The following is a 26,128-nucleotide window of genomic DNA, read 5'->3' as shown; positions in this document are numbered from 1 at the left end:
ATTTTTCAACATTAACTCTTATAAAACCTTATGTTCTAATCCCCCCTTCTCTTCACCCTCTCCCCTGGATAGCAAGTAATCTAATATATGTTAAATATGGTAAAAAAAATATATATATATATGTTAAATCCAATATATGCATATGTATTTCTATAATTATCTTACTGCACAATCAAAAATCAAAAGGAAAAAATGAGAAAGAAAAAAATGCAAACAATAAAAAGAGTGAGAATGCTATGTTGAGATTGACATTCAGTTCCCACAGTCCTCTCTCTGGATGTAGATAGCTCTCCTCATCATAAGATCATTGGAACTCCAGATTCTTCCTTTTCTATATATAATTCAGAGCTTAGCATAATACTTTGTACATAGTAAATGTTTAAAACATGCTTCGTTCACTCATTCACATATTTAATAACTCCTTTTTAAAGGGCCAGAGGAGTAAGCATAGAGAAAGAGAAGGTATGAAGGGCGTTGCTGCCTTTTACCCCTTACATTCCCAGATGATTTTATATGTGTAGTCCTACAAGGAAGGGGACTAGATACAGAGAGCCATGGTGAGACTTGATTCTCCCCAGGGATGCTTGGTAGTGGGTGATGATATGTAATCAGAAGAGCAATGGACTCAAAGCCAGAAACCATGGATGCACTATTTACTAATTGTATACTACTTTGAAACAAGTTACTTCATTTTAGGCCACAGTTTCCTCACCTAGAAAATGAAGAGGAGCTTACGCTCTTCAAAGGCCCTTCTATTCTAAGTCCTAATGTCCTAAAATACAAGACTATTTTCTTTCCACTCATCCAACCCTGGTTTAGTCGTGTGTTCTAAAGCTCAGCTAAACAAACAGCTAATTAACCAATCTATCCTCCTTTCTCCTCCACAGGGAGTTCAGGGAAGCAGTTTTTAAAAATCATATGGTCTATCAAAGATTTCTTGACACTATCAAGAAGCCTTTCCTCTTAAGTAAGAGTTCAACCTCAGGCCTCCTGTCGTTCCCTCCTCATCCTCATCCTAACATTAACCACTCTTCCAGCATTTTTGCAATACTGCCACCAGCTGCTCTCTTTCCCTATTTCCCCCACCCCCTCTCCAAGCCTGCTCTTTCCATAATTTTATTTTAAAGTTCTCTAGAAGCATCCTATATTGGCCTGTTGCTACTTTCACAGATCACTGGTTCTTAAAGTCCTAAGCCAGCTAAAGATCTTTTAACAGGGCAAAGGAGAAAAGAAAGTCCTAAAATGAAAGCAGAACCTTTAGGAAAGGGAAAGGAAACAAGACAACGGTCAGGGATTTTTCTTCCTCACATTCCTTCCCAAATGAAGAGAGATTTTTGCCACATATGAAGAATATCTCCCACAAAGCAGATGTACTTCCCTTTCCAAATAAACTATTTCTGTTTTGCCTATTATTTTCCCTACCCCCAATATACTTTCTAGAAAAAGGATATGTAGAAATATCTTTTTTTGTGAAGTGACATATAATCACATCATCATTGAGCAATGATCCTGGTATGGCTTGCTTTTTATTTCCTACAGTTCATGCATTTAAACCTTTATACTCACATGGTCTGCTCTATTTAACATCTAAAATTATTTTTCCCAAGATATTATTAGTACCAGATTCCCAACACTAGTCATATTCTTTCTGGGGAGCAAATTCTAACAGGTCTATGTACTTCAGAAAGACCACATCTGAATAGAGCTACACATAGGGTTTTGTTTTATTTTGCTTTGTTTGGGATCAGTATATATATATATATATATATATATATATATATATATATATATATATATATATATATATATATATATATATATATATATATATGTGTGTGTGTATGTGTGTATGTGTATGCATATATTCATATGTATATTATAAAATATTTAATATAATGCATACTAACAAATAATAAATATATACTAACAGCTGTATTATATGGACATTCCTTTGAATGGTATATTTTGGGTTTCACAAACAAACTTGTCTGTCTTTTTCCTATATATTATTCTGCATTTTTCAAATTGTGATTTGAGCTAGAAATGTTTCCTGAGAATCAAATGTATAGTCACACTAACTGACTATAGCTCCTGACTATAAAACACAGTAATGCTAGCTTCAAGAAATAGAAGAATAATCAAGTGGAATTATCCATTCTTTAAGGTCGCTTATTGCAGAAAGTCGGCCATGGTCTTGATAGTAATTGATTTGTATCTAAGCAAACCATCCTCTAGGAAAGTAAAGATTTTTAATAACACCCAAATTATGAGGCATGGTATTTGAAATGTTTTATGTAAGTGATATTTAGTCATTGGATACCTAGAAGCATGAAACAATGAAATGTGGAAAAGAGCTAATGAAAAATTGCCAAGTTGGTGCAAAAAAAAAAAAAAAAAAGTCTTTTTGATGCTATTTGCAATCCCGAACAAAAGCACTTTCAGAAGAGGATCAAAAGTATTCTATTTATAAATAAATAAAGATCTGATATTGAAGTCTGTTTTTAAGGAAAACATTTCCAGCCTCCCCAGCTAAGGTACTTAAATGAGTAAACATAGGTAAACTTTATGAAGAGCATGAAAAACTGGATGTGAACTTTTTTTAAAAAATCCAATTTTGAACCTTTTTATGTCTTCTAATCCTTTCCTTTTTTTAATTTTGTACACAGCTGTCTGTTGTACTTTCTCGAATGATGCCAGATGCTGGGTTCATCAACCAAACGCAGGAAAACAATGGTTTGGAAGCAATTAGAAGCATCGAGGCTGCACTGAGGCTCATATTAAAATGTGATAACGCTGTTCTAGTGGGAATTTCAACACTGCAGCATTTCTGACATTTCTGTGCTGCCAGACAGACAAGATGTGTGGAAGCGCAGTGATCAAGGAGGTAACATACTGGAATTTATTTCTGGAGCAAATGAAGGATTAGCTGGTTTGGAACACTCACAAGGCTTTTATCATGGCCCCTGTTTCCATCTTGTTTGAATGCCAGTGGATCTTTTCATTTTCATCAGTCACTTGAGGTACCAAAAAAGTGTATTTTCCTGTTCCACAAAAATAATCCAACAACAATTCGTTCAGAAGGCAGAAGCATCAGGGCCTCCTGTTGCTAACAAGCAAGAGTACCCAGCAGGGTTAGGGTTGATTAGGAAAACCACTGACATCTTGGAGATCCTAAGATCAGAAATTGAGAGCAAGAAAGGACCTTAGAGATCTTCTAATCCAACACCCTCATTTTACAAAAGAGAAAACTGAAGCCCATGACAGAGAGGAAGAAGACAGCAGAATGTAGGATTATTAATACTACACCAAATTTCTTCTGAAAACTAGTTAATGTTTAGTGGAGGATCTAAATAAATAAATAGAAATTTCTAAATAAAAAAGAAGAACCTTAGAATTGGAAACTAGTACCGAGGATACCAGTCCAATTAAGTAATACTCACCTTGTGTCTGGAAATCCAAGTGGTATCTGAAATACAAAGAAAAGAATGTAGCTAAGTATTCTTTAAAATGTACTTAATAACTTTCCCCTTAATTTGAATTGGCAATAAGCAACTGTAGAACAGACATCAAAAAAAATTATCTGATAGAAAATAATTAAAATGGCTACTTAAGCAAGGATAGTTCACTGTAGTGGAGGGAAACACTGAAAGTAGGGCCAACGCAGAGAACTAAGTTTAAAGTTTGCCTTTGGCACTTCAAATTATGTGACCATGGGCAAATCATTTATTTTTCTGAGCCTTAATTACCTCATTTTTAAAAGAGGGATAGGGATATCTAGATGGCACAGTGGATAGAGCATAAACCCTGAAGTCAAGAAGACCTGCATTCAAATACAGCCTCCGACCATACTTCCTAGCTATGTAATCCTGAGCAAGCCATTTAACCCCAATCTCCTCACAAATTTTTTTAAAAAGGGGGATAAAAAGAACTGTGTCATTTACCACATCTCATGAGAATATGTGCCAAGTGATTTGTAAACCTATACCATACTGTAAGAGTACTTGTATTATATACATGTGCCCTAGTGTGATAGTAGTGATGGTGATGGCAGCAATAGAAGCAGTAGTAATAGTACTAGCATAATAGTGGCAGTCTATTCATTAGGGAACTATCAAGAGCTTTCACTGGAATATGACAGATACATAAGTCTTGAGGAAGGCAACATAGTATAATGTTATAGATACAACATTGGATCTGGAGTCTGGAAAGTTAGGTTCAAATCCTGCCTCTGACTTTAACCAGTTATATGGCCATGAACAAATCTTTTAACCCTCTCTCACATGTAGGCACTCTCTTAGAATTTAAGTTAGTACTGATCAGAGAAATGCAAATTAAGACAACTCTGAGATACCACTACACACCTGTCAGATTGGCTAAAATGACAGGAACAAATAATGATGAATGTTGGAGGGGATGTGGGAAAACTGGGACATTGATACATTGTTGGTGGAGTTGTGAAAGAATCCAGCCATTCTGGAGAGCAATTTGGAACTATGCCCAAAAAGTTGTCAAACTGTGCATACCCTTTGACCCAGCATTGCTGTTATTAGGATTATATCCCAAAGAAATACTAAAGAACGGAAAGGGACCTGTATGTGCCAAAATGTTTGTGGCAGCTCTTTTTGTTGTAGCTAGAAACTGGAAGTTGAATGGATGCCCATCAATTGGAGAATGGTTGGGTAAATTGTGGTATATGAAGGTTATGGAATATTATTGCTCTGTAAGAAATGACCAGCAGGAGGAATACAGAGAGGCTTGGAGAGACTTACATCAACTGATGCTGAGTGAAATGAGCAGAACCAGAAGATCACTATACACTTCAACAACAATACTGTATGAGGATGTATTCTGATGGAAGTGGATATCTTCAACATAAAGAAGAGCCAACTCACTTCCAGTTGATCAATGATGGACAGAAATAACTACACCCAGAGAAGTAACACTGGGAAGCGAATGTAAATTGTTAGCACTACTGTCTATCTACCCAGGTTACTTATACCTTCGGAAGCTAATAATTAATGTGCAACAAGAAAAAGGTATTTACACACATATATTGTATCTAGGTTATATTGTAACACATGTGAAATGTATGGGATTGCCTGCCATCAGGGGGAGGGAGTGGAGGGAGGGAAGGGATAATTTGGAAAAATGAATAAAAAAAAAGAATTTAAGTTAGAACCTGGATACTGCTATATGATTGCCATATCTGAATACATGCCTCAGTAATTCCTTCAACCTTAGCATGGTTTTTCACTCTTGGAAATACCATGTTAGGGCTACACAAGTCCTGAGAGATCATTTAACTCAAATTCATTTATTTGATGTATTAGATAAGAATTTTCTACCAAAAATCACAATGTGAATCTTGCTCTTTGGGACCAATAAAGAAGCAATACCTTAGATTTTCTCAAGTTCAGGATTAAGAAAAAAATTCCAAATTTAATTTCTCCCCTAAGTAGTTCTACTTAGCTGATTCCTTTATATGTATCTATCCAAAGTACACCTGAAGGTTCTCAATCCAAGATTCTCAACTTTTTTTTTATCTCAACCCTTTTATTCTCTTAAAATTTTTTGAAGACTTCCCAAACAATTTTATGTAGATTAGATTTAGTACTATTATGAAGATAGTTTTGACCTCACAAATCTCCTTGAAGGATCTAGAGACTCCCAAGGTCTCTGACCATTCTGAGACTCTCTGACACAAAACAACAGGGTCATTTATCCTAATATTTTTTACTTCTATGCAATGTTTGATACTATTGACCAGTCCCTTCTCTTGACTACTCTAATCTGCCTGGGTTCTCTCTTGGAAATATTCCTACCTATTTTAATCATTCCTTCTAGGTCTCTATTTTCATTTCCTATTTCTTACACAGGAGTGGATCCCATGACTGGGTCCTAAGTCTTTCCTTTTCTCTCAGTAACCAAATGTCTAATAGACTTGAATGTCCCCTAAGTCTCACAAAGTTCACACTGAATAGTTTGCTTGAAAGAAATACCCACACAAACACGCACACATGCAAAAGGACTTGGTCTTATTCAGACTGAAGACATCTGAGAATTTTATATCACGTTCTCCTCTCCCTCTCTCTCTCTCTCTCTCTCATATATATATATATATATATATATGTATATATATATATATATATGCTCTTGCATATAACTACATTGATTCTTTAAAGGATCTGTGGTCTCATAAATGTAAATCCTTCCTATAGTGGTATAGATTACAACACAGAGACACATTCTCATCTTTTATGTCTCTTGGCCATGACTTCCCCATAAATCTTCCATAGATGTTTGGCCAAATCTGCTGAAGACCTTTCTCCACCTCCCTTTATATTACTTGGGTACCAATGGAGCACACAGGATGTCTCACAACATGACTACCCACTTCTACTTCTGGTTGTACATTTCTTTGATAATATATTTTATGCCACTTTGGGGGTGGCACATTTCCTTTTGGAAATATGCTGCATTTTATTTCCATACAACATGTGTCTTTCCATTGCCCTTTCAGTGACCTGCAATTTTAATTCTTTGGAGACTGAGGTATTCTGTGATTTTCCATATGGCAGACAAACTAACACATCTTTAATCTCCTCTTTGAACTTTCTCCTAGAATGTGAAAATGAAGCCATCTTTCTCTGCAACATAAATAATAACAACTCACATTTTGCTTTCCCCACAACCCTAGTGAAATAGGTAATCAATCAATCAATAAACATTTATTAGGCATCTATTATGTACCAGGCATAGTGCTAGGGATACACAGACAAAAATGAAGTCCCTATACTCAAAAACCTTAAGAAGATAGTGTTAATTATTATCATATCTGCTTTACAGATGTTTTGAGAGGTAGAGCAGCATTATCTATAAAAAGCTGGTCTCAAAACCAAAAAGCTCCAGGTGATGTCTTGCTTCAGTTATAGACTCACTATGTGATGCTAGGAAAGTCCTTTTACTTCTCAGGGTCCTAGGCAACTCTCTACTAGCACTGGCAGAAGTTTCCTCAACTCAGAATTCTCGGTACCAGTAACATGACAAGTCTATTTCCTATTTACAGATGAAGAAGCTGAAGCACAGAGAGAGAAGCAAAGGGGCTTGATCAATGTTGTACCATAACTTGTAGATCACAATGTCTGTGGCTAAATTTTGGAGTAAACCCAGGATGGGGGGAGGGAATGAGGGAAGAGAGAGGGAGGGAGAGAAGGGGAATGGAGAAAGGAGGAGACAGAGAAAGCCACACATAGAAAGAGAGACAGAGACAGAGACAGAGAGATAGAGATAGAGAGACAGAAAGACAGAGAGAGACAGAAAGAGGGAAGAAGAGGAAAGAAGAGAAAAAGAGAGGAGAGGAGAGGAAAGGAGAGGAGAGGAGAGAGAATAGGGGAAGAAAGGGTAGAGGGAGGAGGAGGGAAACAGGGAGAGGGGAAAACAGAAGGGGAAGGAGAGGGAGATGGAAAGGAGGAGGGAGAGAGAAGAGAGAAGAAGGGAGAGGAAAGGGAAGAAGGAAGGAGAGAGAAAGGGAGGGAGAGGAAGAGGTGGGGAAGGAGAGAAAGACAGAGAAGAGAGAGGGAGAGGGAAAGGGAGGGAGGGAGAGAGAGAATGAGAGAGAATATGTTGGAACCATTTTGAAACTATCATTTCTGCACTCAATCAAAACAATTTACCTTCCCATGTTTCCTAGGCAACTGCTGTAGAAGGGTGATATTATATATCATGTATTCTACTTTACAGAATGCATAGTTTTGAAACTCTGGATTTGCATTACATGCAAGATAAAGCTTGGTATTTATATGGCTTTATTAATGAAACTAAAAATCATTTTCTACTGTAGGGAATTAAGGGAAGGGAACATAATGTTTAAAACTAAACCTCCAATCCCTAGAGAATAATTCACAGTGGTCTTAATGAATATTTGAGGCTAGAATCCAGAACCTTCCAAAAAGATATCCAGAGAAAAAACAAGAAAACTTCTAATACCCTCACATATTTTTAAAATACCCAAATCCTAAGTCAATCCTTTTCCTAAAAGCATTTGAATCATCAAAGAGCTTGCCTTAATGCTTTTTCTCTTCACTCCAAATGCATTGCTAATCCCACCACACACACACACACACACACGCGCGCACACACACACACGTCTCAGAAACACTGATACCAGCTGTCTTCTGAAAATGTAACTGCCAGCATTATGACATTTTTCTAGGTTTAGAAGAAAATAATTTTAAAATTCTTGCCCCTCCCATTACAGCTAATGGGGAGACAGTTTAAGGTTTTCCAGACTATTAATCCTTATTTATCTGCTTATTTAAGGATTTATAACACAGCATAGTCATGATTTCAGAATAAGCTTCTTAAATTAGAATCACTCCAACCAAAACCAATAAAACTGGGAAAGGAGCCTAGCCACCACACCCTTAAAAAATGTCCAGTCAGCATTCCATTCCATGTAGCCTGGACTACATAACTGAAGAGATAAGACAAAGAAAATTCACTGTGATGACTTGCTATTCAGCCAAAAATGAATGCCAGGGAGGGATGAGAGTACTATAATGAAGGTGTAGAGAGAATATGAATGCTTCAGTTACCTAGAAGGGTCAAAGAATGCTCTGTTCTAAATAATGTCATTTTCCAGACAACTGAAGGTCAGTCCTTTAAATTGTGACATTTTATTTAAAGAGTTTCTTATTGGAAACCAGTGTAAAGCCATTATGCACTTGTCAGCCTTTGTAAAAATAATCAATTGATCATAATATAATTTTCTCTTGATGCCTAAGGGTCATACTTATAAATGTTAATCATTATCTTTAGTTGATGCTCTCAGTAGTTATTGAAATATAAAACAGGAAATCCCATTCATATAACCATTTAAGACACATCCACCCTGTGAGACAGGTAATGCAGGTATTATTATCTCCATTTTACAGCAGAGAAAACAGGTTCAGATAGGGGACTTGAATTTTCCAACATTCCAACATTAATATATATGTATATATTAAGTGCCAAGACTACTTGTGGATGATAATTTTGTTAATTGCTTCAAGCTCCAAGACATTGTACAACTTCCTAGAACAGAACTATAATCACTCAAAGGAGTTTGGCCTGTCCATTCACACTAGGATGACCAAATGAATGGTGTCTATTGTCAGCTTTCAATATGCAACGCACATTTCCATAAATAATTTATTCAACAATATGTACATTGTTTAATGAGCTGAGCCCAAAGTTGCTTTTGGGAAATTGCAAAGTATTTGTATTAACAACAAACATCTAATAACAGAAGTCATATCTTTTTAATACAACTATTTTGTCATTTTGCCAGTTGCTATGTGACAGCAACACAGAGAATACCACTACTTCAGAAGGACCACAGGTGATCTTCACACTGAAGGCAATGGAAAGACCCATGCTAAGTGTGAGCAGGTTCTAACATTTAGCCAATAAGGAACTCTGAAGAACAGAAAGGGATATGATCAAGAAACCTGTATAAGAAAAAAAGAAGATGAGCTGTTAACATGGCAAGAATGAGGCATAAAAGGTAGACAGAAAAAATGCTCTCCTGGTACCTTAAAAATGTAGAGAGAAAACAAGGTAGATCTCCAAAGTGATTATCATAAAAAAACTTCTGGAGGAACACAGATGAGGGTAAGGATAGTCAGACATAGATAGATTTTTCTAGGAATTTGGCCATGAAAGAGAAAAGCAAAACTGGACAATAGTTTGATGGAGCAGTAGGGTCTGATTAAGATTTTTAAGGATAAGGAAGACTTGAAGAAATCTCCTAGTGGTAGGGAAACAGCCAATAGATATAGAGATAATGAAGATTAAAGAGAAAAGTTGAGGATAGAAGCAATCTGTTGGAGAAGACAGAAGAGATAGGGTTAAAGATATGTGTTAAGGGGCTAGCCTTGTCAAGGAAAAGGGTTACATCTTCATCAGGACTAGAGTAAAAGAGCAGGGAGTGAGGGAATCATTGTTTTGAAGTACAGAGAAGAAAAAAAGAGAGTTCGTGGAGAATTGTCTCTATTTTCTCAGCAAAGTAAAGGTGAAATCCTCAATTGAGAGGATGGGGAAGAAGGTGATATGTCAGATTTAAAGAGAGAAGTTATAACCATTGTGGAGTTGGGAAGAAAATGACAATCAATCACACACAACGTGATTGGTAGCACACTAGAACTAGTAAAACCCAGGTCTTCCATTTCTAACCCAAAGGCTCTCCCTAAAGCTATACTTAGATATTTCCAGGCTTCTATGCTGTGCTGGTGAGGATTTTTTCTTTCTTTTCTTTCATACCCATCTTTGTTTTTTGCTCTCATTTCTCATCCTTCATTCGTAAAGGGGACCATGATGTCAGGGAAATGATGCTGTGACATGCAAATGAATTGAATTTAAATGAAGGAAGGCTGAGCAATGTCATCTACCTCAGTTTTCCCTCTAGAGCCATCTGGGTCCAGTGGTAAGATATAGATCAAGGTGAAATAGGAGATTCTTTGTCTCTATTGCTACCTAGCCTTCATCCCTGAATAGGTGCAGCCTCAGTCAAACTGAGACCTGTTGAAGATCTTAGCTTAAAAAGAACATGGATTCCCATTGTGTCCAGGGCCATCTCCAGTCATCCTGATCAGTATCTGGCCACTGGACCCAGAGGACTCTGGAAGAGAAAGTGAGGCAGGTGACCTTGAACAGATGCTCCTCACTTAAAGCCAATTCAGTTGCACATTAGGACATTACTTTCCCGATCCCATGGTTCTTTGAGAATGAAGGACAAACAACAACATATCTCATCATGGAAAAAACTATCTCTTTCCTTTCTGAGCTCAGGCATATCATTCTAATTAAATTCCAATTTACCCTTTTAGCAGTCACACCCTGAATTCTGTTCTTTTAACTAACTATAAGAGAAGTTCTTTTAACTAACTCTATCTCCTTTCTGTGCACATAATCTGCTCCCAGTTCTTCATGACTATGTCTCTTTAATTATTATCATATCAGTCTCTCTGGAGGGCTAATTACCTCAGTTTCTCTAACACTGATCAGTTTCTCCTGAGTTCTTCCTTTATATCTCTAATCAATTCTGTTCTAATAGTTCCGTTCTCTTATAACTATCTCCCAAAAATCCCACTGATGGATCAAAACCCTCCAGGATCAACATACACACATACACACACACACACACACACACACACACACACACACATACACACACACACATGGAATCATCTCTCAGGGGTCTTATCCTTCTATTATTGTTTTTTAAACATCAACACAGAATGATGGCAGCTCATCTATAAGTCAATTAAAACTAAGCTTCTTTTCACTCAATTATACTTCATACCCAACTGTACATAGGCTTCTTCATATTCAATTCCCTTGAAATTGAATATGAATTTCAATTCAATTGAATTTGAATTCAATTGTCCCTTGAAAACTAAAGATAGTCTCAAAACCATATAGGAATGTGGAAGGAGGAAGGATTTTATTATAACCCTATTCTCATTTTCAAATTAGTTTTAGAAACTGAGCATGAGAGAAAATGACCCTTCCATCCTAACTGAAAAACTGAATTGGACCTTAAGTTTTTAAGCTAAGATTAATATCTAAATGCTGTCCCAATATCAGAACCATGGTCAACTTGGAGAATCCCTGATCCAGGGCAGAACTGATGACAAAAGAAGTGTCTGCAGTCACCCAATGGTGGAACAGAGTTTTAACAGGAAGTTGAAAGCAAACTTCAATATTGACCCTGGTGGTGGCCATGAGGCAGATATGAATAAAAAGTTGCCTTATAACAGAAGAGGCCCAAATGATCAAATTGTGCTAACAGTCTATATTCTACGTACAGTTTCTATAGCCCCCACTCTTTTAAAAAATGTTATACTGATCTTCCTTTAAAAATTGTCATTTCCTTATGATATGTGTTCTCGTTCTCTCTCTCTCTCTCCCTCCCTCTCCCTCTCTCTTTCCCTTTCCCTCTCCCTCTCTCCCCACCACACACACCCCTCATATCATACTTGTAGAGGAACTCTCCCTTATAACAAGGAAGTACAGTTAAACAAAATAATCACATTGTCCATGTTTTACATTGTTCCTCCTATTCCAATAGTCTGCTATATGAACTAAGAGATCTGAGTATTCTTTGCAGCCAGTCTTTTAAAATCATGATTATTCACTGCATTGATCAGAAAATATTTTTAATGATATTTCCTTTATATTACTGTCATACTATATAAATCATTCTCCTGGTTCTGCTTGCTTTGATCTGCATCAGTTGATAAAAGTCTTCCAAAATTTCTCTGAAATCAGTTTTGCCATTTCTTATTGTGCAATAATACTCTATTATTACCCATAGTATTTCATGTATCCAGCCATTTTCCAGTTGATAAATCTTAACTTTCCTTATAATTTGTATATATAGGTGGCCTTTCTGTCTTTACTCTGCTTAGGGTAAATATCTGGTATTGTTTTAGCTGGGTCAAAGGACAGGTGTGTGTGTGTGTGTGTGTGTGTGTGTGTGAGAGAGAGAGAGAGAGAGAGAGAGACAGACAGACAGACAGACAGACAGACAGACACTTTTCTGGTCACTATTTCCAAATTATTTTTAGAACAAGTAACTCCATTCTACACCAGATCTCTAGATCAAAGTAGACCAGAGCTCTGCGTCCATATGTTACATTATGAAAGGATTGGGGGGGGGGGGGCTGTTTAAAAGGGAGGGGGAATGGAAACAGACCACTGCTTTGGAGACTAGGAATGGGAAAAGAGCTCCATCTGGTGGATTTTTACCAGTGATAGTATTAGAGAACTGGGACCCAGATGTCTAGACCTCAGACTTGGAAAGCAACAGATGGGAATGGGAAGATACTAGAATTGGGTACAATACTCTTCTGATTCCCACTTTCTTTCAGAAGTAGAAGACAAAGCCCTTGCCCTCATGGGACTTACATTCTAGTTAGGGAGATAAGACATATGCATAGAGGTCACTAACAAGATAAGGCAGTGTTGTGGGATAAGTGCCAAGTGAGTCAACAAATAACTATGTAACCCATGTTTCATGAAGTCTATGTCATGAAGCACCTGGATTATTTTTTAAGGAATGTGACACTTCTATTGGATTGCCACCCATTCTGCCATCTAGATCTGGAAAATCTACTCTAATGAGTAGCCCAATGTTCAATTTCCCACTTGCAAGTATCTTTCTATAAGTTTTGTTCATCTTTTAATTAAAGAAATACTTATTAAACACAATGCCAGAGACTCAGTACTAGGGATACACAGGCAAAATGAAATGATGTCTGCTTTCAAAGAGATTATATCCTATTGAGCATAGCAACTTTGCCTATTTATCCAGAGTAACAATGGTCCATCTAGAGGTAGCTAAGTGGTAGAATGGATGATGTAGTGGTTAGAGGTCTGGGACTGGAAACAGGAAGATCTAAATTCAAATCTGAACTCAGATACTTACTAGTGGTGTGACTGGCCAAACCATTCAACCTCTGCCTCAGTTTCCTCATGTATAAAGTCATGATAATAACAATATCTATCTCCCAGGGTTTTTGTGAGGGCCAAATGAGATAATATTATAAGGTACTTTTCAGTTTGAAGTACAGAGTAAGTACACAATAAATGCTTATTTTATTCCTTCCTTCTTTTTGTATTTCTCAAGCCTATAATTTCTGGCTGCATCATCTTTTCATCCTAGGATCTAGTGCCTGCTCCACTGCCTAACAAATAGAATACTGGGTTTTCAGAAAATTGGGGAGGGGGAATAGAAAACTAGGGATCTGCTCTTTCGTGTTTGTTTTGAGACCTTAGAGTCTGTGTAGAAAACTGGCATTTTGTCTCATGATTTATTTTGTGTTACAAGATTTATTGAATGTTTTATTAGAAACTTAACATTAAACACCAATAAAGCAATTATAATTATTTGGTAACTATGTTTAAATTAATTTATTTCAGTGCATTAATGTCATAAAAATATACACTTTTTCAGTTTTTCTCTCTCAGTCCCTATTAGGAGTTTCTTCCAGGTCTTCTCACTTATTTTTCTTTAGATTCCCATAATAGGATACAAGACCCTTGAGGGTAAAGACTATTCCATTTTTGTCTTAGTATTCCCAATATCAAGCACAGCAATCATAGTTCTTAGAGCAAAGCTTTTGAAATTATACTGTCATAAATGAAACTAGGGTGAAGCAAAGTTGGGTGAAGTCATTTTACCTTAAGAGGGTTCTTTGTAGGCTTGGAGAGAATTACATGAACTGATGCTGAGTGAAATGAGCAGAACCAGGAGATCATTATACACTTCAACAACAATACTGTATAAGGATGTATTCTGATGGAAGTGGAAATCTTCAACAAAGAGAAGAAGATCTAATTCAGTTCCAGTTGATCAATGATGGACAGAATCAGCTACACCCAGAGAAGGAACACTGGGAATTGAATGTAAACTGTTTGCACTATTGTCTTTCTATCCAGGTTACTTTTACCTTTTTAATCCAATTCTTATCGTGCAACAAGAAATTTGGTTTTACACACATATATAGTATCTAGGATATACTGTACATTTAACATGTATGGGATTGCCTGTCATCTAGGGGAGGGATAGGGGGAAGGAGGGGAAAATTCGGAAAAGAAGTGAGTACAAGGGATAATGTTGTAAAAAAAAAATTACCCATGCATATGTACTGTCAAAAAATTATAATTATAAAATTAATTTTAAAAAGAGGGTTCTCTGAGTATCTATAGAAGACACATCCTTTTCTCATGTTAACAGTGAACATCTATCTTAATTTGGAGGTCAGGGTATTTACCAATGATACAGAATTAAGGAGGGAAAAATCATTTTAGTCAGGGATAATCAATCAAAGTTTCATGAAACAGGAGAGATTTGAAACTGAATGGTGAGTAATACTCAGAGAAGAGGCTATTCTAGACAAAGGGGAAAGTGTGTATGAAAGCGATGAGGGATGATGAGTAAGGTATGTTTGGCAGGCAATGAATAAGCAAGGTCCAATGAAAGATTATTATAAAACCTTACTTTGAATGTGTTACTCTTACTCAAAACCTTTCAATGGCTCCGCACTACGTAAACAATTAAGGCAATATTCTATAATCTGAAATCCAAAGATCTCTATAATGTGATCTCCATCCTGATTTCTAACTTTTTCTTCTGCTCTCCTTACACAAATTTTCTATTCCAGCAAAACTGGTCTATTCATCCCCAAAATGTGCTCTATGCTTTTGCTCATAACATTCCCTTGCTCTAAAATTCTCAGTTTTACTCCAAACCCTATCTGAACCTATTGAAATTCTATCCATCTTTCAAGACTTTGCTGAAATATACCTCCTTCATGAAACTTTCTCTGAGCACTCCAGCCTAAATCGATCTCCATCTCTCCAAACCTTACAGAATATATTATTTATTACAACTTATATGGCACCTATAATATCCTAGCTTTCATGTTAATTCTGTACACCCATGCCTTGAATCAGCCTGGCATATTGGATACAGAACTAGTGGCCAAGAACCACCGGGTCAAATTCTTACTGAGAAAGTTATTTAACCCCTTGTTTGTCTTTAAAATATAAACTTCCTGTATTAATAGAGGAAGTTCATCACCCAAAAGTTCTTATAGCAATGAAATCACAGTTCCTGTCCCTATCTCTATCCTTATGTTCATGTCTTATGGTATTCGAAAAAGTCTTGCTTTGAACACTCAGGTCTTTGTACATTCTTACTCCATAAATATTTATTAAATAGATTACTTTATTTGTGAGTGAATATTTGTTGAAATGAAAATAAAATTGGAACAGGAAATGAGAGATAGAAGGAACAAGCATACCATGCCACACCAAGGAGTTGGACATATTCCTGTAGCCAGTAGGGAGTCATTGAAAGGTTTCTGAATCGGGGATATGATCAAAGCATTACATTGGGAAAATTAATCTGGCACCAATATGCTGGAAAGTTTGGAGCCGGAAGAGATTGGAGGCTATTTGGAGACAACTGAAAAAGTCTAAGCGTGACACGATAAGAGCCTGAACATGGGTAGTAAAGGATGAAAGAAACATGATGAAGGGGTTGGTGAGTGACTGGATATGAGGCCCAGGGAGAAGGAGGAGTCAAAGATGATTCTAAGGTTCTGAGCAGTGAGATTGATATGACCATGGCCAAGAACCGGAAAGCCAGGCAAAACAGTTGAAAAGAACATGCCTTTTATAATCTGTGTAATCACTACTCATAGTGGGAGGACTTTTGTTGTTTATTTCAAGTTCTGGGCTATTTCTGAATGATGGTACATACAGAATATCTCATAATCTGAGACTAGAGACCACCACTAGAGACTTGAAACAACCTTGAAGAATCTAGGTCTTTTAGGATGGAGCTTTAGTTATGGCATAAATGACAGTCATAAAATCAACTCTATATTCTTCATGTTATAGGAGGAGAACAGCAGTACTAATTATTCAGAATAATAATCTTCCTTCACCTCCCAAAAGATATGTATATTTTCCTTTTTAGCTTTAGAATGCAGTGAAACATCTATTTTCACTGTACTCTGTGCCTAATCCAGACCCTCTTATTTTGATCATAGCCTGAGATACAGCTGATACAATGAAAGGTGAGAAAGGTTCAGTTATTCCACAAAACAGATTGGTTTAGAGCTCAGAGATCTCTTTATGCTAGCCATGGGTTGTTGTATAGGACAAACATCTCTGGTCAAACTGTTCTATTTGGCTTTAAAGCCTTTCACCGTTTTGCTCTAGTCTACTTTTCCAGGCTTACTGCCATTACTTTCCTTCACAATTCCTAGAAACTGGCCCAATTCCTGATTCTCATTCATCACATTTTATTTCCCATGTCTTCTTTTGGGCAGACTATTTCCCTTGAGCAGAATGTATTTCCTCCTCTTTGCCTCCTAGAACCTTTAGCTTCCTTCAAGCACCTGCTGATTCCTTTCCAAAATTAATTTTCTATGTTTTAATTAATTTTCTATGTTCATGCTATTTCCTCCCATATCCCAATAGAACATAAAGCCCTTGAAGGCAAAGACTTCCATTTTTATCTTTGTATTACCAGCTACAGCCAGGTTTTATAAATTCTTGTTGAATGAATGAACTAATAAATAAAATTAATTGGGTTGTTAAGTTGACTTTTCTACTACCTAGAGTGCTTGAATAGGTTGCTTTCCCTTTCTGAGTCTCAGTTTCCTTATCTATAGAATGGGAGGTTTGGAGAAGATCTATTCCAAATCTAACATCTTATGAATCAAAGACAGCCAGTACAAACTCTGCCTCACATACAAGAAAAAAAAAAAGCTAAGAATCAGAGAAAATAACATTTAATAATTTTCAAAGTCCCACATTACTAAATTACATCTTGATGATGTAATTTAGTTTGACATTTATATAGACTCAAAAAATATTTTAATTAGATCTTCACAATAAGAAACTTTAGGTAAATATTTTAATTTACAAGGGTCTAATTTACTACTATTATCCTATTTTTTCATTTGTCTTTATATTCCAAGGGTTTGGCATATAGTAGTCACTTAATGAAAACACTGATTAAATGATTAAAGCTACTCCTAGGATTCCCTCTTTGATTAAGGTTCATTTTATATGATTTTTTAGAATTTAAATTTTATTTTCAAATACACATTTTCTCCCTCCAATCTCCCTCCCCCTAAATAAGCATGAACAACAAAATGTCGGTTGCAAACATCCTTAGTCAAGCAAAACAAATTTTTATATGTGCTATGTCTCCCAGAATTATGTTCATCTGTATTCTTGAGTCTATCACTTCCCTATCAGGAAATGAGTAGCATTTTTTATCATTATTCTTCTAGAAATGTGGTTGGTTATTGTGTTGATCAGTATTCCTAAATCTTTCTAAGTTGTTATTCTTAAATATTTTTTGTTATTGTATAAACATTTCCCCTAGTTCTTTTGACTTTGCTTTAATTCATACAAGTCTTCTCAGGTTTTTCTGATGCAATTTCTTTCATCATTTCTTTTCTTTTCTTTTTTCTTTGCTGAGACAATTGAGGTTAAGTGACTTGCCCAGAGTCACACAGCTAGGAAGTGTTAAGTGTCTGAGGTCACATTTGAACTCAGGTCCTCTTGACTTCAGGGCTGGTGCTCTATCCACTGCACCAACTAGCTGCCTCATCATCATCATTTCTTACAGAACAAATGTTCTATCACATACCTATAGCATAACTTATTCAACTATTCCCCAATTCATGGGTACTCTCCTCAATTTCCTATTTTTTGCTATTACCAAAAACCCTGCTTATTTTTGAACATATGGTACCTTTTTTCTCTTTCTTTTTATCACTTTAGAGTAAAGACTTGGTAATGATATTACTGGATCAAAATATATGAATAGTTGAATAGTTTTGGAAACAGTTCCAAATTGCTTTCCAGAATGAATGGGCTAGTTTTTTTAGATCCACCAAAAGTGTATTTATATACCTGTTTTCCCATAACCCATCCAAGATTTGTCATTTTCCTTTTTGTCAACTTTGCCTATCTGAGTGTCAGGTAGGTGTGATGTGGAACCTAAGAATTGTTTCCATGTGTATTTCTCTAATTGTGGTTATCAATAGCTTGGTTCTCTTTCTCTGAAAACTGCCTATTCATCTATTTTGGTAACTTATTAGTTGGAGGAATGGCTCATATTCTCATGAATTTGAGTTACCCATAAATCTTAGAAACAACATCTTTCTTCAGAAAAATACTAGTTGTAAATTTTTTCCCTCTTGCCTGCTTCTCTTTTAATTTTAGTTGCATTGGGGCTTTTGTACAAAAGCCTTTTATATTTTATATAATCAAAATTGTTAATTTTCCCTTCTATGATCTTGTTTGATTTTATATGGTTTTTTAAGCTGGATTTTAAGGGATTTTAGAGATCATATAATCCCGTTCTTTCATTTCAAAGATAAAGAGTAATGGGGGGTAACAAAATCAACATCAATATGCATTCTATATTTTTAGATATCAATACACTAGCATTTGTCTTTGAATTATTCTCATAAAGGCAAGAGATGGAAAGAAATGGAAAGGGAGAATATGAATGAACCTGAAATATGGGAAGAGGGTGAGAAAGTTCAAGAGAGATAAGAAAGAAAAGAAGGAGCAAGTTTATGAAAGAAATGAAAGGAGAGAGATGAAAGGGGGGAATCCAGAGCTGGAATGGGAAGGAAAGAGCAGAAGATATGGGATGGTAGTTATAATATATGAGATAGGATGGTAGTTAGAGAGCTTGAGAAATGGGGTAAATAAGGAGAGCTTAAAAGGTGGAATGGGAGAGGGGAAATGTTTAATAGGTTAGGAGAAAGAACCTAAGAGATGGAATAAGAAAGAGGGTTTTTAAGAGATAGCAGGAAGGAGGATGTCATGGATGCTAAATCAAGCCTATTGTCAAAATAATTTTTTTAAAAGCTTAGCTTCAAAGGATAGTAATAACATGACCTATTCATCAACAAAAAAGCACTTCAAATGATACCTTATACACATGCAAGAATGTTGTATGTAAATACAATCAATTTGCTTTCTCATTAAAAGCTTCCATGAAGAAAATGATTTAACACAAATGCTAAAGCAACTGACACAGATTAATTGGAAAATAACAACAAAGCCCTGATTAAAGACATAATATTTATTTCAGTCAGTCACACCAGACCAAAATCAGACAGAGGAAAAACTGAATCTAAAAAATAAAGGTTTTAACTTTGGACCAATTACAGAAAGCATCTTCTGGTACAGAAAGAGTTCTAAGCCTTCTTGCTAACCTCTGGAATTTTCCTTTATGGTTAATAACTGAAAGATGCTTTTTGGGTTTTTTGGACCAGAATTCTTATTTCCTCATCCAACTGAAAAGTTTTCTCTCCCAAGCAAATCAGTACTGGTTTTGCAATTTATAATCCCAGAAAACTCCTGAGACACTGAGAGGTTAAGTGCTTTCTTGCTGTTGTTGTAGTTTGTTCTTCTTTCTCTGAAGAGGACCATGACATCCAAGAGGTAATGCCATGACTTGCAAATGAATTGGATTTAAGTGAGGGAGGTCTGTGCAAGGTCACCTGCCTTATTTTACTATCTAGGTCCAGTGGCCAGAAAGAGATCAGGACAACTGAAGATGGCCCTGAATGCAGTGGGAGACTTTAGCCTTTTAAAGTTAAGGTTTTTTACAGGTTTCAGTTTGACTGAGGCAACTCAGTCATTGTGATTAAGTAATTAAGGCTAGGAATCAATTGAGACAAAGAATGGCCTCTTTCAGTTAGTCAAACACAACAATAACTACACAAAAACAATCTAAATAAATAAATCTGGAAGGAGGAAGACCCTCAGGGTAAAGTGATTTACAGTCACATAGTCAGTACAAATCAGAGGTCTAGACTGGAACCCAAGTCTTCCTGGTTTTGAGCCCATTACACCATGCTGTCTCTTGATAACTGAAATATCCACCAAAATTCTGGAACTGCAATTTATTGAATGTTTGAATGTTAATGGATCTTATTTCACTCAGTTTCACTAATTCAATTCTTTCAAATGATCAGCAAGTCAATCAACAAACATTTATTAAGTGTCTGCTTGGTGAGACATTGTGCTAAGCACTAAGAATGCAAAGAAAGGTAAAAGACAATTCCTGATGCCAAGGAGCTCACAGTGACAGCTTAATTTTTTTCCATTCACAACCCCTCTTCAACTGGAACTTTTGCATTACCCCAGGTATACAGATATGTAAAATAAACATACAAATCAAATATTTATTAATAATAAATCATAATTTCATGAGCCACATTCAATCACGGGACCTCAATATGGGATTGTAACCCACAGTTTAAGAAGCTCTGGTCTAATGAATCACTTTTATCCCTTTTTCTTACCTTATATTAGTACCAGGTAATATCATTTATGGGTTATCTCATTTTAAGCCAGGAGCCAAGCATTATATGAATATGTATGGGAGATGGGGAAATAATTTATCCTTTTGGCATCTGGATCTTTTCTCAAAATAATATTTTAAGTGCATAGAATAAAATACACAGGATTACAAAAGAAACCAATAGCACTGAAGCATAGTTATCAAAATATTTTTTATAAAACAAGCCTAAGAACCTCTGGTTCTTTGTAGACTACACTTGAAAAAGCAAGCTTGGTCATTCACAGTATTTTATGAGTATTCAAAGCATCTCTCTACTGTCTCCTTTATTGTTACAGTATGCTTCTCTATGACCTTGGAACTTGGATTTGCTGGGCATTTCTTGTCTACTCCTTCCCCAATACTTCTCTCCTTGTCCTTATGAATTCATCCTTATGAACTGATTTGAACCAAAGAATAAACTGAATGGAACCAAAGATATAAAAGTCAGTGTGACTTTAGTCAAATTACTCCTTCCTGGCTTGGTAAAAGGGAAAGGATGACAAGCCCTGAGATCTCTTCTCTAACTATGGATGGGCCCTATGATTAAAATAGTTATTTCAATGTCAATCCCACTCACAGCCAGCAGAAACAATAGCCTATAATATACAAAAGATAACACTTTTCTGCTACATTCAGCTTCTTAGAACTCATTTAGTTCTACACACACTCATAGCTTGTGAGCCTCCATTTCTATTGGACTTCCCTTGATCATGACATAAACAAGACTCAACACATGTCACTGATGAGGTTTAGAGTGGTCTAGATTCCTGGTGGTCTAGAGGTTACTGGTTATAAAAGAGTTATCAAGAATCCCCATTAAATCAGCAGCAGGTTCTAGGAGTGAAAGAATTTACTCATTCTCAAATATTAGTTGCAAAATGAAAGTTTATTGTTAGATAGAAATCAATTTACCAAAAGACTGACTTCTATAGTGGCAGATCTATGGAAAATGGAGTTTTGCACTGAGAATGCAGTTCTCGGTGGACAGAAAATCCTGGCAGCTGAATGAGTTACTGAGGTCCATCTGCAAATACTTTAGTTGTTGGATGCTTATTATATGGGGTATCTTAGTGAGGGTTGGGAAGCCTGAGCAGATCAGAACCAGTGGGGGCTGATCGGCCCAAGCAAGTCACAATGGGGTCTGGGACAAGCCCAGATTTCCTATTGGAATTCAAAGGGATGCTTTTGACCAGGATTTGTAATTGAATGTCTGGCATCCTGGAAAGACAACTTGTCTGGGGAGGATATGCCTAAGCCAGAAGGGGCTGGGAATCTGAAAGGAATCACAGATCTAGAGGAAATAAAGTTTCTTAAAGGCACCACAACCTGCTTCATCATGACTATAAGGTCAAGGATATTTTCAGACTGCAACAGATGGCAAAAGCAAAAACAAAACAAAACAAACAAAACAAAAAACCTCAAACCATTAAATCAAATAACAAATACTCACACCATGTATTTTCCAAATCACAGATCCTGAACTTGGCAGTCAACTCTCCACCAAACTAGGAGAATAGGAAATGGAGCAAATACCTTCATTTATACTTCCCAGGCTAGTTTACTATACTAGCTCTGTAATACAAACACTGGTTTAACAGCTTTCCAACCAAGCATAGGGTGTTGAGTGATAGGACTCTTAACTGGGGGAGAGAAGACTAAATTCACTAATGATATGTACCTGAGTGTAGAGTTGATGCCACAGTTTTTGAAAACAGATACATATATGGTTTAAATAGATTCCAAGGAAGAGAGAAAGACAGACTCTAGAAGCTGCAAATGTGTAGGGGAAGCTGGCTTCTTATTCTTTGATTTCCAGCTTGCCTCCTTAGAAATTTGGAAAACTTTCCCCTTGTGAAACAAGGTCTTCTTCCTTGGTTTGACCTGTGCTTTCATCTCTCTCACAGAAAAGTGCTCATTGACTCTTTTTTTTTTTTTTTAAATTTTTTATTTTATTTTATAATTATAACATTTTTTGACAGTACATATGCATGGGTAATTTTTTACAACATTATCCCTTGCACTTACTTCTATTCAGATTTTTCCCTTCCTCCCCCAACCCCCTCCCCCAGATGGCAAGCAGTCTTATATATGTTAAATATATTACAGTATAATTTAGATACAATATATGTGTGTAGAACCGAATTTTTTGTTGCACAGGAAGAATTGGATTCAGAAGGTAAAAATAACAGTTTACATTCATTTCCCAGTGTTCCTTTTCTGGATGTAGCTGGTTCTGTCCATCATTAATCAATTGGAATTGGATTAGTTCTTCTCTATGTTGAAGAAATCCACTTCCATCAGCATACATCCTCGTACAGTATCATTGTTGAAGTGTATAATGATCTTCTGGTTCTGCTCGTTTCACTCAGCATCAGTTGATGTAAGTCTCTCCAAGCCTCTCTGTATTTCTCCTGTTGGTCATTTCTTATAGAACAATAATATTCCATAACATTCATATACCATAGTTTACCCAACCATTCTCCAATTGATGGACATCCATTCATCTTCCAGCTTCTAGCCACTAGCTCATTGACTCTTTAATGTTTTTTTGGAATATTGCAATCTGTATATATTCTCTGATTTATATTTGTTATTTGATTGGATAATATGATTTACTTATTATTCACTACCTGTGATAGTCCTTTGCGTAGCCATTATTTGAAAAGGCCAACATAATAGGTATAAGTGTAGGTCTATCCTACCTCCTTAAGCTAATAGTTAACAATCAGGGAAACAATTTTTGCTCTAAAAAACTATTCTTCTTCCTTTTGTTCTATTTCACTTTTCCTTCTCCCAACTGTCTCTTCTTCTACCTTTCTCCCTCTAAATCTTTTCCTTATCTATCATTCTTCTTTTTCCCTCTCTCTTTCTTTCTCCTTCCCCTCTCCTTTCATCATTCACTCTCTCCCCAGCTTCATAAATCTAATATTTCTCATCTACAGGATCCTCTTGAAAGTTCATGCTCCTCTCTTTTCAAAAACAAGTACTGCCATTCAATTCAAAGCCTATCCCCAATCACCTGCAGGTGCTTAGAAGAGAGGCACCTTACAATACCATACAAAAGGATCTCCCTCAGATATAGGTTTAGAACCTATAGATGTAATGTCTAGACACTGAGAAAATAGTATTGTATCATGAAACCAGAATGAGAGTTCCTTTTGAACTATACATCAGTATCAATGGGATCAAAGCTACAGTTATGTGCCCAGTCAATGTAGGACAAAAGTACACTGACAGATCAAATCAATTCCATAAATATTTACTGAGTACTTGCTGTGTTCCAGATACTCTGCTGGATACTAAAGATTCACAGACAAAAACCAACAAATCCTTTCCCTCAATGAGCTTATATTCTATTGGAGGAAACAAGTGTAAACAGACAAACAAATGTAAAAAATAAGTACAGAGAGATTAGAATAGAGCCAGGGCTTATGATTTCATTGTTTATGGAATTCTTAGATGAGACTAATTTTTTTTTTCTACCAAATCAAGTCAGTCGGTACTTTCTCTGCAACTTATATCCTTAAAGAATTTCCTAGAACATTGAGAGGTTAAGTGAATTGCCCAGGGTCATACAGCCAGGAAACTGGGTTCCTGGCTACAAGGTCCACTCTATATCCAGGACCTAATGCTGCCTCCCAATAGAGTATATACATGAAGTAACTGGAGAAAGGGGAGGCATTAACAACTTTGAGGAGGGGGTTAAGTTAGGCTTCTTAAAAGCTTGAGTGGAGGATTGTTGGAAACTAAGGGTGTTCTAACATAGAGAAGGGAGAGGAAATAATGTATTCAACATTTGAATAAAAACATATTTGAAAACACAAAGAATGGAGAGACCATGCCATAGATGAGGAACAGGAAGAAGACTAATATGGTTGGAATACAAAGTATATCAAAAAGAGTAATGTGTAATATTTATTATTATGTAGCAATGTAATAGTAATATCTAGTATTCACATAGTCCTTTAGGATTTGCAAAACACTGTATATGTTAAGTTATTTGATCCTTACAACAACCCAGTAAAGTAGGTACTGTTATTATTCCCATTTTTTATATGAGGGAACTGAGGCTGGAGAGCAGATCAGGGTCATGAGAAAATATGTTCCTAAGGTAGGATTTGAACTCAGATCTTCCTTGGATCCACTGTGTTCTATTCCCAGTACCACTGAACTGCCCTTATAAAACCATAAAAGAAGGTTGGAACCAAATTGTGAAGAATTTTTTTAAACCAAAAAGCCTGTGGTGTCTAGCTAAGTTCTACCTACCCATATTTGCCATCAAGCATCCAAAATGCTGGTTTGAGACCACAGGTAAGGAGACCAGGCCCCAAACTAGCTTATTTCAAACATCCCCAAGTTAGAGGGAAGAGCTGTGGATGGAAGCTGCTAAAACATCTCCCATTCTATATTTAATATCAAATCAGCTATCACATTGATTATTATGTCTCAGGAACTTCGATTATAAAACCAAATGTGTTCCCTATTCCGAGAAATTTTTTTTATTACAAACCTCCAATGTACTAAAATCACATTTAAAAATATGGTGAACCTTTTTAATCTAATATGAAAAAAGTTGATAATGATGATGAAATTACCACTCAAAATAAGTCTCCAAACACATCTGCAAAATAGCTATAGTTAATTTTACACTTGGCAAAATAGCTTTAAGATCCCAAGAAAAACAATGACAAATGATTCACTGAACAGAATTCTGCCCTAAAAAAACAAAGTCATTCAGCTTCTGTCAAATGGTCCATAATACTCTACAGCAAGATAACAGACAGCTAACCTTCTCTAGTTACTCAAATCCTATTTTCTAATTTTTAAGTAAAAGGTAAAGCCAGTCAAAGCTCTTCATTATTTAGAAGTGAATAGCATAAATATATATGCTGAGAAAAAAACAGACAGGTTCAAGCCCAAAGATATCTGGCAATGAATTGATGAGGAAATAGAGATCTTGAAAATGTAGGAAATAAATTACTTAGAATTAGGAGTGAAAATGTTATTAGTAATCTTGAAAAATCAGTCAAATAAACTGGGAAATATTTTAAATGCAAGTCTAGAGGTACCAGGGACTGTCTTGCTTTTGTTCTTATCTTCTCAGTACCTATAACAGTGCCTGGAACAAAATAGATGCTTAAGAGATATTTGACTAACAGCCACACCCTACTTCATAAGTTATCTTATAGTCAA

At 36.1% G+C, this 26,128-nt stretch overlaps 1 protein-coding gene across 1 annotated transcript in view; it reads right to left on the bottom strand.

Moving 5' to 3' along the window:
* Nucleotides 1–26,128, bottom strand: part of SKAP1 (src kinase associated phosphoprotein 1) — a 380,445-nt gene that overhangs the window by 315,252 nt on the left and 39,065 nt on the right. The window contains exon 3 of the mRNA XM_074261261.1: nucleotides 3,441–3,466. Coding sequence (XP_074117362.1) covers nucleotides 3,441–3,466 — 26 coding nt within the window. The remainder of the gene's footprint in view (nucleotides 1–3,440; nucleotides 3,467–26,128) is intronic.

The sequence above is a fragment of the Sminthopsis crassicaudata genome, chromosome 4, assembly GCF_048593235.1.
Source record: "Sminthopsis crassicaudata isolate SCR6 chromosome 4, ASM4859323v1, whole genome shotgun sequence".
In the NCBI taxonomy this organism is placed as follows: Eukaryota; Metazoa; Chordata; class Mammalia; order Dasyuromorphia; family Dasyuridae; genus Sminthopsis; species Sminthopsis crassicaudata.
This window is presented reverse-complemented; position numbering and strand designations above follow the sequence as displayed.